This window comes from Saccopteryx leptura, chromosome 2 (genome assembly GCF_036850995.1).
Source record: "Saccopteryx leptura isolate mSacLep1 chromosome 2, mSacLep1_pri_phased_curated, whole genome shotgun sequence".
Taxonomy (NCBI): Eukaryota; Metazoa; Chordata; class Mammalia; order Chiroptera; family Emballonuridae; genus Saccopteryx; species Saccopteryx leptura.
In genome coordinates this window covers 224,864,333-224,880,682 of record NC_089504.1, presented here as the reverse complement: position 1 = coordinate 224,880,682, position 16,350 = coordinate 224,864,333, and the positions used below count along the sequence as shown (strand labels likewise).

Genomic DNA, 16,350 nt, shown 5'->3' with positions numbered 1-16,350 from the left:
ACTCAGTTAGGACCCTCTTTACATTTTTATAGTTAGATTAGTTGGTGTTTAGGAAATGTAGGGATGAATAAATACATTTGTAATTTGAGTTAAAAAGACCTGTTTGTGGGGGCCATGTGGTGAGGGGCCTGGAAGCAAGACATAGGCTCTGGGGGCTTTTAAGGAGGCCTCCACCAGGGTCCATGGCTATACTACCATGAATGCGAGGAACTCATCTGCTCTCAAACTAAGTAGGGCCGGGCCTGGTTAATATTTGGATAGGAGGCCACCTGGGAAATACTGAGTGCTATAGGCTTTTAAAAAAGAAAAAGAAAACCTGCTTTAGAGCTTAGAACCCCAGATGTGTCCGTACTTGAATGTTTTGTTTGAACCATCTTCCATAACTAAAAATGGAAAGTAGAAGACAACAGTAGTATATGCTCAGATTGTTATTTTATGCATTCCAACATAAATCCTTGCAAATAAATCTAAAATTAACATCATTTTAAAAAAAATAAGCTACAGGTTTTAAAGTGGCAATAGAGGACTGTTAAATGTTTGATATAATAGGTAATGAAAGTGAGGAGGGAATTCGTATGTAGGGAGTTATTTTCCTGGTTAGGTGATAACTGGCAAAATAAAGTGAAACTTATGAAAGCAATTTTAATAATCTGCCTTCCTTTACAACTAAAGTGCTCTAATTTCCCTTGATTTTAAAGGTGATTAAAGCTTGTTGGATAATTCATGACTACCTACAAGAAATACTAGATAATTTGTTATCCTAGTACTTGGGACATTTCCAAGTCAGTGTCGACTAAACAAAAAGACTAACAGAACAATAAGAAAACATTCAATTCAACAAAAGATTTTTGCATTTAGTTTTTTTTTAAAGTCAGAGAAGGGGTGATAGATTTTCTCATGTGCCCTGACCAGGATCCACCCGGCAACCTCTGTCTGGGGCCGATGCTCGAATCATCCGAGCCATCCTTAGCGCCCAGGGCCAACATTTTAACCAGTGGAGCCACTGGTTGTAAGAGGCGGAAAGAGAGAAGGGAGAGAGAGAGGGGAAGAGAAGCCAATGGTTGCTTTTCATGTGTGTCCTGATCGGGAATCAAATCTGGGACGTTTGCACATTGGGCCAACGCTCTGTCCAGTGGACCAACTGGCCAGGGCCACGTTCAGTTCTTATTCAGAGCAGAGGAAGTGTATAATTTTCTGAAGTGATTATAAGTTAGTAGAGGAGACATGAATATAATTCATGTATATCTCCTTTACGAAATGGTAAAACTGTCAAAAAGCAGCACGTTACAATTGCTGTAAGTACTGGTGTAGGTGTGTTAAATTCTGGCTTAAGACTTGTTAGAAAACATGACACTTGGGCTCAAAGGGTGATTTAAAATGTCAAAGATGAAAAGGAACGTTATTTAAGAGCAAGATAATTTTGGAAAATATAGTAGGATTTGGCAGGTGTGTGTCTTAAGAGTGTGGCAAGGTGATCATAAGAGTTGTATAATTTAGCTGTGTTCTATAGGAAGCTAAAAGTGGACTTAATTCTTTAAATAGGAGGCATTCTTTTAAAAACTTTGAGCCAAAGAGTGATTTGGTCACAGCTGTACATTGGGGCAGAAAATTGATGTCTTCAATTTTGTTAGCATCTAAAACTTTAGTTAATACAAGATGTATAGCATTTTAGGAAAACTGCTTATATTTTTCCTTTTACAGATAAGGCTCAATTACTTGAAATAGCCAAAGCTAATGCAGCTGCCATGTGTGCTAAGGCTGGTGTTCCTTTGCCGCCAAACCTAAAACCTGCACCTCCACCTACAATAGAAGAGAAAGTTGCTAAAAAGTCAGGAGGAGCTACTATTGAAGAACTAACTGAGGTAAGCTAGACAGAATTTGTTTTCATTCTTAAATGGATTATTCCAGTGATGTTGACTCTGGAGCGTGCCAAAACCCGAATTGTGGGCTGAACTGATAATGGCTGGCACCGAGTGGCCAAAACCCGAAATACAGGTGTGGCAGCGGCAGAAGCTCTGTTTAGCAGGCCATTATCCGGGATGGCTAAGCTCCGCTAGCTAAAAGTTACTTCCCATTACTTTTGCTTTCCAGTTTTAGAAGCCAAACTGACTGAGGAGTGGGACGGTTCGTTTGAATGGAGGAGGTGTTGAGTGAGCAACACGCAGAAGCTCGCCTACAGTTTCGTTTCCATTCACGACGTGTTCACTGATCGCCACGAGTGTACTGCATATACGCAAAGACACAGACAATCTTCAGACATGATCTTTTGCCACCGGAGCTTGGAAATTAATGAGAATAGCTGGCCATTGCCTGAAAGGAACTTCTTTCGCCTCAACATTTCGGGTTTTGGCTGTTTGGTACCAGCCATTGGTGATAATGGCCGGCCATTATCAGTTCTTCCTTGCGGTTCGGGTTTTGGCAGTAACATATATTTTAAACACACTTATTTTTGTTCTTAAGAATTTGATCTTTTCAATTGAGGCTTCTTTTTTGGCTTTGTTTTATTAATATTATTTGTTTGTTTGGGGCGGGGGGGGGGGGGAGGCGGGGAACGCTGAAATGTTGCTGCTAGGATCCAGAAATACACTGTTTCATATATTGAAACTTGCTATTGGCTAGCCTTATGCCAGCCTGCCACTGTCAATATATTCTGTTCCCCTTGGTTACAAGCTTAGTATACTTGGTGTTTTTGGCTAAATGAGCTTTTTATCCTATTGTAATATTTTCAATTGATAATGGATGTGAAAAATTTTTGCTTGTAAAGAGATAAGTTCACCCAAATTTACTCTGATCTTTTTATATAAAGCCAGGTAATGGAGTCTGTTCCTTTGCTTTTCAGGAAGGAATTGACTTTGCTTTATGTGTCAGACCTCATCAGTTACACCCTCTCCATCATGCCTTATTTTCCATTCTTGAGTTCTAGGTCTTTAAGAGACTTAACCCACAAGACTTATGGAGAGACATTACTATCTAACCCAATTGCAATATTTCAAATCTTTTATATTACCATACCTTTGGGGGTCATAAAGTTTCTTAATGTTTCATCACTTAGATTTATTACAGTATAAATTACAACTTTATTTTTTAATTTAAGGACCTAGTAAAGGCTTCTGTTGTTTGCTTATCAAACCCAAACTCCTATCCAAAACCTCTGAACACTTAGTGTTTCCCTATATATTTTTACCCTCATCTTTAGCCCTCTTGTCCCTTTTAATAAGTTTCTTCTCACTTTTTACCATCACCTGACTAGGATCACTTTCTTTTTCTTTCCCTGCTAATCCTTGTTCTCAACTATGAAAATCTGGCTTAGAATTTTTCAAGGACTATCCCTTGATTATCAAATTCTCCCTGATTCTGTTTTCTCTCAAGCTTTTGTTCTCTCAGCACTTACGTACTTGGTTTGTATTATATCAGTTTGCACTTGTTACTTGTTTTGCTCTGTAAAAGCGTTCCTCAATTTCACGTGTATGTATTGTCTCAAACTAGATTGTAAGCTCCTTGAGAGCAGGGACCATGTCTTCTACTTTTTTTGTATTCCCTGGACAGTGCCCAGTACAGTGCTCTGCACATAGTAGGTGCTCAATAAATGTTGTTGACTGACTGACTAGCTAGAGTGTGTTTAAATAATAGTGATAAGCCAAGTTATTTATCTATAATCTGTCATTAATCTTGCTTTAGTTTTGAAAGTTGGTTTTGTTCAGTTTTCATTCTTTTAAGAAGTTACCTGTTATTTTTTTACCTAAAGTGTAAGATTTATCTTGTTTGTGTTTGCTTTTTAAGAAATGTAAACAGATTGCACAGAGTAAAGAAGATGATGATGTGATAGTGAATAAGCCTCACGTGTCAGATGAAGAGGAAGAGGAACCTCCTTTTTATCATCACCCCTTTAAACTCAGTGAACCTAAACCCATTTTTTTCAATCTGAATGTGAGTATTATTTGTGTTTATGGATTGATAAAACAGCACAATTTATGCAACTATTTAAATAAGACTCACATGTGATTTAGTAATTAATTTTTTAATTAAGTACTGATAAATAATGAACAAAAGCATTTTCAGACTGTTGAAAATTAATAAACTTTATTTTTTTAGATTGCTGCAGCAAAGCCAACTCCTCCAAAAAGCCAGGTAACATTAACAAAAGAATTTCCTGTGTCCTCTGGATCTCAACATCGAAAGAAAGAAGCAGATAGTGTTTATGGAGAGTGGGTTCCTGTAGAGAAAAATGGTGAAGAAAACAAAGATGATGATAATGTTTTCAGCAGCAATTTGCCCTCCGAGGTAAGTAAGAGGAATATTATGTATTTTTCCTTTTTTTATACCTGAATCTGCCATTTTATTGTTACTTTATATCTGATTTGGATTCTGTTTCACTCTTCTTAGGGCCGGGGTAAACGGCAGGGCCGGGTTAAACGACAGATGAAACAGCCCGCAGCTTCTCATTTGACAGTAACTCGATGCAATTCACTTTGTGGGACCAAGCCACAAAGTGAAAAGCATCGAATTGCAGAGAACAGTGTTGTCACATCCCTACCCAACATTGGGCCCTCTTTGCACTTGTGGGAAGGTAGCCCAAGGTACAACTACTTAGCTTCCCGTTTTGCTTCAAGGCTTTATAGCTCTAGATTTTGGTGGTAGCAAATTTACTGGGCGGAGGGATTGAGCGGAGAGAGGCAGATCCTCAGGTTCAACACAAGAAGTGGATTGGAAAAGGTCATTGTAGGCTGATGTGAGCATTTTGGATACATAGCCCATTGCCCTTAAATAATGATTTCTTACTGTTTCTCTGGGTTGTCAGATAGCCTTGATTTTAATCATTTTCTCTTCCCTGTGCTACCTTGGCCCTATTGAATTCTTGTGTTTAACCTAATGCTCAGCCTTGGTGTACTCCATTTCCCTTCTCCTTTCCCTCTTTGCTACTATTGAAAGTTGGAGAAGTGGAATTCATACCTTGAAATTTTCACGAGGCTATAGTTGTATCTTGTCAAAATGACGCAGTAATAACTCCAAGTGTCAAAACATCCCCATTAAAATGCCGCCTGATTAAACAATGTGCTGCTAAATATAGTGCACATGAAAACAGCAAGACTGTATATATATGTAAATATATATATATATCTGTATCTTTGTATGTATCTCTGTATCTGTACCTTTGCTGTATCTTTTAATAAACAGTTTACTTTTATTTAACTTGTTGTGCAAAATCACGCTTGGGGGATTGGGAGGGTGGAGACTTACTAGGGGTGGGGGTGGGAGTTTTAAAAATACCATAGACTAGTCATCACCTCTTGCCCTTCATTTCCAAAGCCCAGACATTTGTCCAAGGACTGGATTAGATAGCTGATGCCCTTACAAAGTGGGACTTCTTTCCCACTTCCTTTTCTTGCATTTCTGGGGTATGTAGGTCAGAGAGACCTGTACTCTTCACTTTCAGGTTCCGTTTATTGGCCATATGATCATCTTCCACTAAACACTTCTAATATTATAAATAAATCTGGTTTATAAAGTCAGAAAGTGAACAGAACCCAAATCAGAAACCTTTTGATAGTATTTTTTCCCCTGAGCTATTCACAGGTGACATTTTCACTGTGTGTGTGTGGTTTTTTGACCTGTCGCATTTTAAAAAAGAGCAAGTTGTATATAGTGAAGCTGGTTGGACATGAAACTAGCCAGTGCAACTTAGAGTCATGGGTGATGATCAGTGTTGACATTAGGCTCAACACCTGAAGCAAGTTATGTTATCAGCAGTGAGGTGGGGATATCTAGTTTGGACAGTATTTTAGTGAGTATCTCAGTTGCTAATCCCCAAAACCGGCTACCTGTGCATCTGAACAGGGAAAGGGTCACTGATATTTGCAACTGACTTAAATCTTGTAGCTGAATATAAACCATGATAAGAGGGATGAACAGACTTTACTTAAAGTTCTGATACATATGCTTTTAGTAATTTCTTGCAAATTACGCATTTAACAGAGTTAGGAAAAGCTTGGTAGGTAGATTATGTAAAGAAAATTTTCCAATGGAACGAAGCCCTAGAAATACTGCAAAATTCCAAGGGGTTTTCCTAGAAGATAGTGACCATAACTATTTTAAGTGCTTAGTGATTCCTGTGACCATTTCTTGTGGACTGAGTTTATATATGTTTATATTTAAGATTTAATACTCAGCCAATTTTAATCTTAACGTAGGGGAGGAGTACCTCAGTCTTGTCATCAAGTGGTTGTCAGAGTTTAAAAGTTGAGAGGAATTACTCCAAAGAAATGCCAGGAGGAAAAGGTGGATATTCAAATTTTATAATAAGTAAAGGACTGTTTTATTAAAGTGGAAGACAAAACTATTCTTAAAGCCAAATAAATGAAGCACATTTCACCTTTGGGAGGATATATCCGACTCTTTGATACCAGAACTCTGTAAGCTAGTTTCTTAGAAAATTAGACAATTATATAGCTTAATTTTAAGCAAAACATCCCAAAAGGTTTAGGAGGAAAAGGGTCAGGATATTGTTTTTCCTCAGGTCTCTGTACTTTTATGTGGCAATAACAAACAGCTAAAGGAAATGTTCACATAAAATGTTAAAACTTCTAGTTATTTAGCTGTATCTTATAAATTTACTCTATTTTAAAGATGTTATATATACCAATGTTTGTGGGAGACTGTTGGTGACTTGATGCAAGCATTGATCCTTTTGATTCCCTGTCAGGGGTTCAAATAAAGGCTTTATAGTGTAAAAGGAAAGTTCTTTAAAGTCAATATTTTAACTGAATAGTATTTTAATTATTTTTACCTATTGTCTTTTCATTTTAATAAATGTCAAATGGATTTTGTGGTTCTTTAATTTTGAGCATAAAACATTTAGGCAAAGGTCACAGATTTGATCTCAGTTTTGCTCTAATCCTTAATCCCACCAATTGTCTTGCACATGAGTGCTCTTTGACATGCGTGGATAGACACGGATGGATCAACGTAAATTCATTTTTTATGGATTATCAACTCATCAGATTGTGTGCTCTACTGCCAAGGCACCTCTTAGGAAGCAGCCAGCCAGCACCATCCACAGTAAAGGAGTGACTTCAGTTTGACCATGTTTGTATGGATTTGATTTATAAGCAATGAAATAAAAAAGGTTTGAAAACTAATATTTAAAAAATTGTCCGTGGGGGCATCAATTCTTGATAATAAAGTTAGCAAAGGCTTATTGGGTAGAAGAGTTAAATGTAATCTGATAAAACTTTCTTGGGTTTACTATCAAACATAAGTGTTGTAGAGGTCCAGAGTAGCTCTCCATTAAGGTCTAGTGATTGGTTACAGGTGAGAATAATCTTGATCTCAGGCTATATACTCGGTTTTTGTTACTGATAAATATTCCCACATACCCATGGAGCTAAAGTCTTAATGTTTAGAAGTGCAAAATGTATAAAGTTTTTAGCTAAGTTCTTGGGGCAAGATGAAAATTTCAATTGGAAATTGAACACATAGTTCCTAGCATACTAGAATGTAAGTACAGCCTTGTTATCCTTTCTCTCCTTAGATTTTCCTAGGTGATTATTAACACTGAATTTCCTTAAACCATTTAGTAGGTTACCTGTTTATTTTTCTTTTATAATTCATTTAGATTAATGTGTAACAACCTAAGAGCTGCACTAGATTAGTTTATGTGATGAAAAGATTCATAATTCACTTGTTAAAACCAATCAGACACATTAATAGCTGAGACATTCTATATTGTGGCTTTTATTTTTGTAATTGTCATTTTATTTTGTGAGAACCTTTGTATTAATTTTTGCTAAATAAGTGTTTTAGAGTTATGTTTTATATATAGGAAATATTTTTTCTTTAGTTTCAATATAATTAAATTTTTTCTTTTATAATGTTTCAATTTAGGATACATAAAATTCATTCCTGTGTAGAAAATAATTTTTATTACATTGTTTTAGCTCCTTTGTCTCTTTAAGAAGTACTTCAGATACTTTTGCTATCTATATAAACAGTTGGGTTAACAAAAGGGGGAAATAAATTGACTTAGAAGGATTTTTTAAAGTGAGGAAGGTAAAGAATGTACATGATTATAACTATAAGGCCCTGAAATGCACGTGTCATGATAATTATGTTTTGTATTTTACTATTCCTGACACTTTTTTAGGTTATAGAAGAAGTAGTAATCTATTGTGTTGCTAAAGTAGAAAGATGAAATAACTTGGACAGATTTTAATGTGAGATTTCACCTTTTAGAACAAGTCCTAGGGAGAAGGAAATCAAACATTTCTCTCATTTATAAAACCTAGAAACTTATTACACAATCATAATTATACTTTAGATAATGTCTATAATGTATCAGTGGGAACAAAACTTGTTAGTAACCACTCAATAATAGTATTCTATAGGATTTAAGAGTTTTTTTCTCCTTTATTTTTTAGAAGGGCTCTTTTACATCATTCTGGCACCTTTCATACATTCCTGTTTCTGAGCAACATTAGAAGGTAGTTGAGGCTCTAAAGCTCCACTGTAAAGATAGTGTGCTATGTACTGTATGTAGTTGTATACTCCAATATAGAAGTCACTAGTCACTGAAAAATCAGTTCCTTAATTGCACTAGCCACATTTCAAGCATTCATTGGCTATCACTGTAGAAAATTTCTTCAGACAATGTTGCTGTAAAAGACAACTGATTCTATACTGATACATAACATGTGGCCTAGTTCTTGAATATTAATGCTTTGGGCATTATCTAGTTGGCTTTTTTTGCATTACTGTATACCTGAATTATCTTGAAAACCCGGAAACATGCTTTTTGATACAAACTCGTAAGGGTCCTTAAGAGGTTAGGATAATCCTGATCCATTGAGTACATTTCTTCACCTTTAAAAAAGTAGGAATATGAAATTAATAGTTAAATTATCTAAAGTAAATTTATATTCAGTAAATTTTATATTAATCAAGGTTAAAGTTCTTTTCAGAGTGAGATGTGAATTTAACAAAGTATTGCTGAAATTTGAAAGAAGCTTCATACTGGGCATAAGTAATGAAGCATTAGGTTACCTGCTTTCTAGATAAAGGCGTAAAGAGAAAAATGTATGAAGATATAAAATGTCTTCAGAAAGATGAATTCACAGATAGGTATATTATTTACTTTCCAGTTGGGAAGGATTAATTTTATTCTAGACAAGTTGGGAGTTTCAGAGCTATCTTAATTATATTTTTGTGGCTAATTTATAGTTGGAAATTGGGGTTCAGGGCTTCGGAATGGTTGGTAGACACCTTGTCCCCAGTATCTCCTGAGTTTAGACTTTTAGAATAAAAACCTATTACCTATACCCTAGCACCCTAACAGATAGGACAACTATGAAATCCAAATTCTGGCAAGGATAATGAATAGTACTTGAAGTATATTTGGTGGGCCTTTCAAGATTCTATCAATATTCCTACTTGAGAGTTTTAGGAAACATCTAAGGCCAAAGGAATGTAAATTCTGACCAGGAAGCTCCAGCAGTCAGAAGTATAATAAAAATGAAGAGTGAACATATGAAAAGTTTTTTAGTGTGTTAGTCTGACTTTCTTACAGGCCCTGGAAATACTCTAATTAGTATGGATAATTTATTAAGTTGACTAAGAAATTAACATGAGATCTATAAGTAGTTTAATAATATGAATGAATTCAGTTTAATTTTTCATTTTAAGACGGTACAGATAAAAAATATATTTTGTGGTACTCTAAGAAAATTTTTAATTTTGTTAAAGGAATATTAGGTGATTGAGCAAGAGAGAGAAGTATTTAGGGGTTCTGAAGTTAGGAAAAGAAAGCTTAGTAATCCTTATGCATGAGATGGAATCATTCTCTCATGTCAGGTACCCTTCTCTACTATATAGGTTTTGTTTTGAAAGTCTTTTGTACACAGTTTAAAGTCAAATTACAGGTAGCCTTTACTTAGCTCCTTAAATTTGTTAGCTGTTAACTTACTTGACTGTCATAGCCATGCAGTGCTTACTAATCATTCTTTGTATAGGAATATAGGGACTTTCCTATGTCATAGAAATTCATTTGAAAGCCATGCAGTGCTTACTAATTATTTTTTGTATAGGAATATAGGGACTTTCCCATGTCATAGAAATTCATTTGAATTTTCTTCGGTGAAATAACTAGAAAATATTAATGGGTTATGTTGTGTTAGAAAAAAACAAGTGTTAAGAATTGGTGAGTTGATACAAATCTGCTTGAGTTCTTAATGTTAGAACAAAAAACGTCAGATACTCACTTGATAGATTATTCCTTCTGTGGTTCAGCCTTCCATAAACCTGACACATTGGGAATTTGCTCTCAAGGTTACCCTGAAGAATTTTGCTGGGCATTATGAAACATTTTTAAAAATTAAACGATTTAAGTCCCTTAGCATAAGGCTTTTACAGGTAGAGGATGAACTTTGAAAACGAGGACCTGAGACATTTCAAACATTTCACTTTTAAGTATTTTATTTACCCCCATAGAAATATTTTAGCTGGTCATAAATGAACATAAACTGAAAACAAAAGATTCATTTATTTAGTAGGGAATATATTCTTTGATGAAATTGAATTCTTCAGAACACAAACTATCTGAAAAACTGCAAGGTGAAAATATCTGCAGATGAGGACAAAGAGAGAACATTGACATAACAGTGGTTTTCTGCTAGCTTATTGAAGAACCTTATTGCTTCGGAAAGTTATACTAATAAGTAGGGTAAAATGAAAACATGCTAATGAGTATAAAGTTAATACTTAAGAAATAGGTAAAAATTCTCAGTTTACTGCAAAAGACGCGTTAGTGAAGGCTGGAGATTTAAAAGTTTTTCATGGAATTTTTTGATTGAATTTGATAAAGTAGGAAATAAGAATTCAGTCAGATTTTGCTTCCTTTGATAACTTTGTAACTTACCTGAAAATCCTATCTACTTCCCAAGGTTATTTTACCTTTTTAAGTCTTCTTTTTAAGAGATTGTTAATCTATATGACTTGTTTTTTACATGTAGCGGCAATGAAAGATAAGAGCACTCTTCAGGATTTAGGGGTTCTATTATAATTTGAGATAATTATGTTTTCTTTCTTAGCCTGTGGATATCTCTACAGCAATGAGTGAGCGGGCACTTGCTCAGAAAAGACTCAGTGAGAATGCATTTGATCTTGAAGCCATGAGCATGTTAAATCGAGCTCAAGAACGGGTATGTACAGTTTTAACGTCTAAATTTTCACTAACCTAGATTGTTGTGGCATAAGCAGATTCTGTGGGCTGCTAAAATGTAGGTTCTTGGAAACCCGAGGAAATAATTAGCTTCTTTTTGAAAGATATTTTTATTGACTTTAATGTTTATTGATTTTAGTGAGAGAAGAGAGAAACATCTATCTGTTCTCTTTTTGCATTCATTGACTGATTTTTGTACTTACGCTGACTGAGGATCTAACCTGCAATCTTTGTGTATCGGGGTGACACTAACCAACTGAAATACCTAGCCAGGGTCATGTAGATTAGTTTATTTTAAAGGAAAATGTTTTGGGGCCTCGTCTTTGATTCAGTAAATGTCTCTTGTGTACTATGTGACAGGAGCCGTTTCATGAGGAAATAAAATTACAAATAGGTAGTTAGTTGCCCATGTAGGTCTGTGAGATGTAGGTAGTATTTATGAGTTTCTGCTTTCCAGCTAAGGAAACTGAGGTAAAGAGTGGTTAAGTGATGTCCAAGGTCACAAAACTACTAAATGAGAGAGTTGTATGAGTTTGAGTGAACAATTTACTGTATTTCTCTTGAATTTATTTTGCATTTATAATACTTCAAAGAAAGTCATTAAAAACTCGGTGTCGTGGCATTGATTAGAGATACATGAGCAGGATGGCAGGGATCCTTTGCCCCCATATGAGCTCTTTATATTTATCATATATCCTTGTGATATTTTGAAGAGTAAGTGTGAAAGCTATTTTGCTTTTTAGTTAAGAGATTTATCTCAAATCATGTTATTAATGGGATTTATCGACTGTTCAAGTGCTTCTTTAAAATGTTTAGGAAAACAAATTTTTAATGTTCATTCTATTGATTTTTAGAGAGAGGGAGAGAAGGAACATCAATATGTATTATATGTGCCCGAACAGGGATCAAATGAACCAGTAACCTCTGTGCTTCAGGATGATGCTCCAACCAACTGAGCTATCCAGCCAGGGCTAGTAAAACAATTTTAAATACATACCAAATCAGTGTATGGTCTTAAAAATGGAATGTTTAAGCCTATTGACCTTTTCAGGAACTAAGTAAACTATTTCATTTAGTGAAATTAATTGCTAACACCAGTAGCCTTTTAACTAGAGAAGTAATTTTACTGAGTTAATTGAGTCATTTTCTTTTCTTCAGATTGATGCGTGGGCTCAGCTAAACTCAATTCCTGGCCAGTTCACAGGAAGTACGGGAGTACAGGTTCTGACACAAGAACAGTTAGCCAATACTGGTGCCCAAGCCTGGATTAAAAAGGTACACACAACTTGATGCATATACGAAAGTGTTCAAGTAGAAAGTTAAAATTTTTTAGAAAGTGTTTTATTAAAATGCACGCAACGGGCAGTGACTGTAACCAAAGTTCATGTGTAAATTTGCTGTGTGTATATACTCCAGGATGGACACTGAAGATGGACTGGATTCATGAGACAATGGCCAATGTATAAATATGGCTCAAGAGTCACTCGGTTTATATTCTGAGGTTATTTTTATTTTTGCTGCTACTGGTCTTTGGGGGGTGGCCTTTTTAAACTGTGTTATAAATGTTCACAATGTGTCTCAGGTGCTGTTCAAAATTTCCACAGTTCCTGTTGGACTACTAATCTTAAGATTTCAAAGTAGTGGTTCTCAAGTTTTTTTCTCATGGGATACTTTATTGCAGGTTTATTTTTGGTGGATCACTGCCCCCAAGAGCCCTCTACCACCCTAATTTTCCATTCCTCTATTTTCTGCCCTCTTTCCCCTGCCTTATTGCCTGCACCCTCCTATAAGCTCCCTTGGTCCCTATTCCTCACCCCTCTTGTGATCTTCAGGCTCAGATCCCTGTGGTTGTTAGCTGTTTGTTACAGCAAGTGGTTGGGAGGCCCAGTATTAGCACTGCATGTGGTGATTCTGCCGTGGGACTTGGAAGGCTGGGGGAGGATGTTGGATCGTGGGGTGGGCATTGCTGAAGGGTGTAGGGGGGTGATGGGGATGGAGAATACTATCTGTGGACCACCATTTAGGCCCTGGCGGCCTTTGGTGGTCCACAGGCTCAATTTGAGAACCACTGATCTCATGAACCAAACAGGATATATGAGACCTAAATTCAAGGGAGAGGACGGACGCCTCGTGCTGTGAAGATGTAGGTGCTCCTGGTTTCAGATTCCTGCAATGAGACCTGTGAACTCCACCTACGGCTGCCTCATTGTTGGGGGAGTCTTAGGTGGTTAAGAAGGGCTTTCTGGAGAAATGTGTTCTGGTGAAGGGACGTGGCTTTCTTGGATGGGTGGTGGGGATTTGTTTCAGGAGTACGGACGGGCACCATAGCAGTGCTGAAACTGGGAGGCTGCGTGGTCTAATGGATGGGGAAGGTTTCTTTATCCCGCTGTACTCCTGACTCCTTTTGTGATCATGGGCAAGTAATTACGTGGAATTCGATCTCCAAGTGTCATATGAAGACAAGTCCTTCCTTATTCCTGCCTCTCAGGGTGGTAATCAGCAATGTGATGGGTGCCTATAGATAGTTACCATGAGTGCCAGTGAATGAGCTGACTTCTGAAAAAAAATGAGATTTTGGTTGCTTTGGACCTTTTAATCTCATAACATTTATTCCAGTTTTGTGATAGCATTATCTCTGATGAATCCTCATTAACAAATTAATATGAAACATACTCTCACTTTGCCTGCCATTTGGGGGGGAATATGCACTCTTAATATATGTATGTTGAACACACAGATTCATTAAAAAATTATAACTTAAGTAGTTTATTAGGGGGTTGGTGTTAGAAAAAAGATGAGAATCCAGCAAAATATTTTTAAATTTGAATTAACTTTGGATTAATTATATTATAAACTTTTTTATATTCATCTTTCAAATTTGAAAGTTATTCATGTAGTAGTTGAAAAAGACTTTCATCTCAGTGGGAAGAATTATAAATGTACATCTATTTCTTTATCAATTTTAAATCTTTAAGACTAATACTATTTACTTTTGAAGCTGAGTATCCAATATTCCAGGAAGTGAGAACTGAAGTTTATATGGATTGTTTAGGCACATAATAATTAGTCATGTACATTTCTAGTTAGAAACTTTTGAATATTGATCCCATTGCAAAATTTTAGTCTAGATTTGTATAATGAAGTGCTGATTTGTAATGCTTCTAAACATACTTCTAAATATCATGTTAATTTTTTTAAAAAATGAATCTTTTACAGATTCAGTTGGTTCCCTGTAAACTTAATTTAAAAAAATTTTTTCAGTGTTGTAGGCAGTTGATTTTTAACTATTTTATATAATTTTAATTATAAATCATTCTGATAAATTACCATAAGATGAAGGTGTGTATTCATCTGACCAAATTTTTAAGTAATTACTGAAGAAAGCAGTGCTTTCAGGAAAACATGTATTTGTATATTACTTGAATATTTGTTGCTAAAATTAAGGAAGGAACATTTTATTTATAAAATTAGAGCATTTGAAAGACTTATTAGGCCACAGAAAATTGAACATTTATCTTCACTGTCAAACAAAAATAGTTGTGTTTTGAAAAATTTTCAAATCATTTATTTGGCTTTTCTTGCCTTGCCTGGTACCCTCTTTACATGTTAAAAACCACTTGATTGCCTCTCAGCCTTTTGGCTAATATCAAGAGTAGTATCTGTTTCTGTTGGTTTAAAGACCACTTCAAATGCCAACATTTCCCTTAACACATTTTTGGTTTGTTGCAGTATATTCTTAGATTAAAAAGGGGAGTTTATCTTTTTTTTTTTTTTTTTGGTCAGTAAAACATTTAAAAAAGGTTCTTGATTAAAAGAACCTTTGTTTTTTGGAATAGAATGATTTGGATATGATAAATATTGTTGACTACTGTAGTCTCACTAGACTATCAGCTTTTTGGTGAACTGTATACACACTGGGGTAGAGACACAGATGAAGATACTAGAGAATGAAAACAAGGCTTGGAAACCTGGGTTATTTGGGGACTTGTATTCTACTCTGCACAGTTGCCCTTTTTTTTAGGCGTGTTTCCTGGAAAAGAGGGGCGGATGAACCTGGAAGTAAGTAAAAGTCATTCTAGGCGTATAGCAACAAGGCAGTTGATATCCAAGCATCAGCTAACTTTTCTCAATACATCAACACTGCATGGCCTGCACCAAATAAGGAACTGAACCAGGGGTATGTTTTTACCTCCACAGCTGCCTCCTTCCATCAGAGCACCTTGTTGAACTTAATGTCTAATCACACAGATCATTGGCATGTTTTCTCCTTAGCACATAATTAAAAAGCTGGGGGAAAATAATATTACAGTTTTACTGCTGTGAAAAAACAAGATTTAAGAAATTTGATATTAACTTACCAATACAGGAAAATAATTAATGCATACTATTTCTAGATTTACCAACATTTTTTACCTCCTCTGTTGATAAGTTAATGACTTCTATATATTTGCTAGAGAATGTAAATCTAAAACTTAATAAGGGAAAATAAAAGTGACTTGGAGATGTTATGTCATAAAAATCTTTTTCAATGGCCATAAAGATCATCAGTAGAATTCAGTAGTATTTACATATGTACATGGACGCCCTTAGAGGCATTACGTATTTCTTAATGTGTGAAAATAATCCACTGTTTACCATGCTAATGTATTTACTAGTGCATCTTATGACATTAAGTGCTTTGCTGCTTTGATGGAAATTATGGTTCAGTGGGTTGGATACAAGAGAGATGACTGTTCACAGAATAACCTGTGAACTTTCACCCCTCTGTATGGAAACTTGTTTCAGGGCCAAATCCTTGTAGCTGTCTTCTTGCCCCGGTCAGTGCCAGCCCTACTATTCACAACACTGCTGCTACCGAGGCCTAGGTATGTAATCGTTTAAGGAGTTTTTTAAAAGTCTTTTAACATCAAGCTTAGGTTTTAAAGGAATTCAAATTCAGTTTGGAATAATTACAGGGTATTTTATGTGATTGTCTTCCATTTATTGTATAAATTGACTTAAAGAGCTATCTTTTTGCTTCATAGGGATTTTCTAAGTAAAATGTTTATACTTGCTTTATGGTAGAATGGGAAGAAAACTTTGGGTGATAAAAGTATGCTGCTTCAGTGTCCAAATTATTTCTAAATGATTTCTGGGCTTTT

General features: G+C 35.6%; 1 protein-coding gene and 1 pseudogene across 8 annotated transcripts in view; both read left to right on the top strand.

The window, feature by feature from the left end:
• Positions 1–16,350, top strand: part of SON (SON DNA and RNA binding protein) — a 32,683-nt gene that overhangs the window by 11,931 nt on the left and 4,402 nt on the right. For 2 of the 8 annotated variants that reach the window (XM_066370279.1, XM_066370280.1), the window contains exons 4-8: positions 1,702–1,862; positions 3,781–3,927; positions 4,093–4,281; positions 11,079–11,189; positions 12,368–12,484. In XM_066370279.1, coding sequence (XP_066226376.1) covers positions 1,702–1,862; positions 3,781–3,927; positions 4,093–4,281; positions 11,079–11,189; positions 12,368–12,484 — 725 coding nt within the window. The other 6 variants (XR_010749338.1, XR_010749337.1, XM_066370281.1 and 3 more) reach the window with 6 other exon arrangements.
• Positions 14,830–15,002, top strand: LOC136396303 (U2 spliceosomal RNA; annotated as a pseudogene).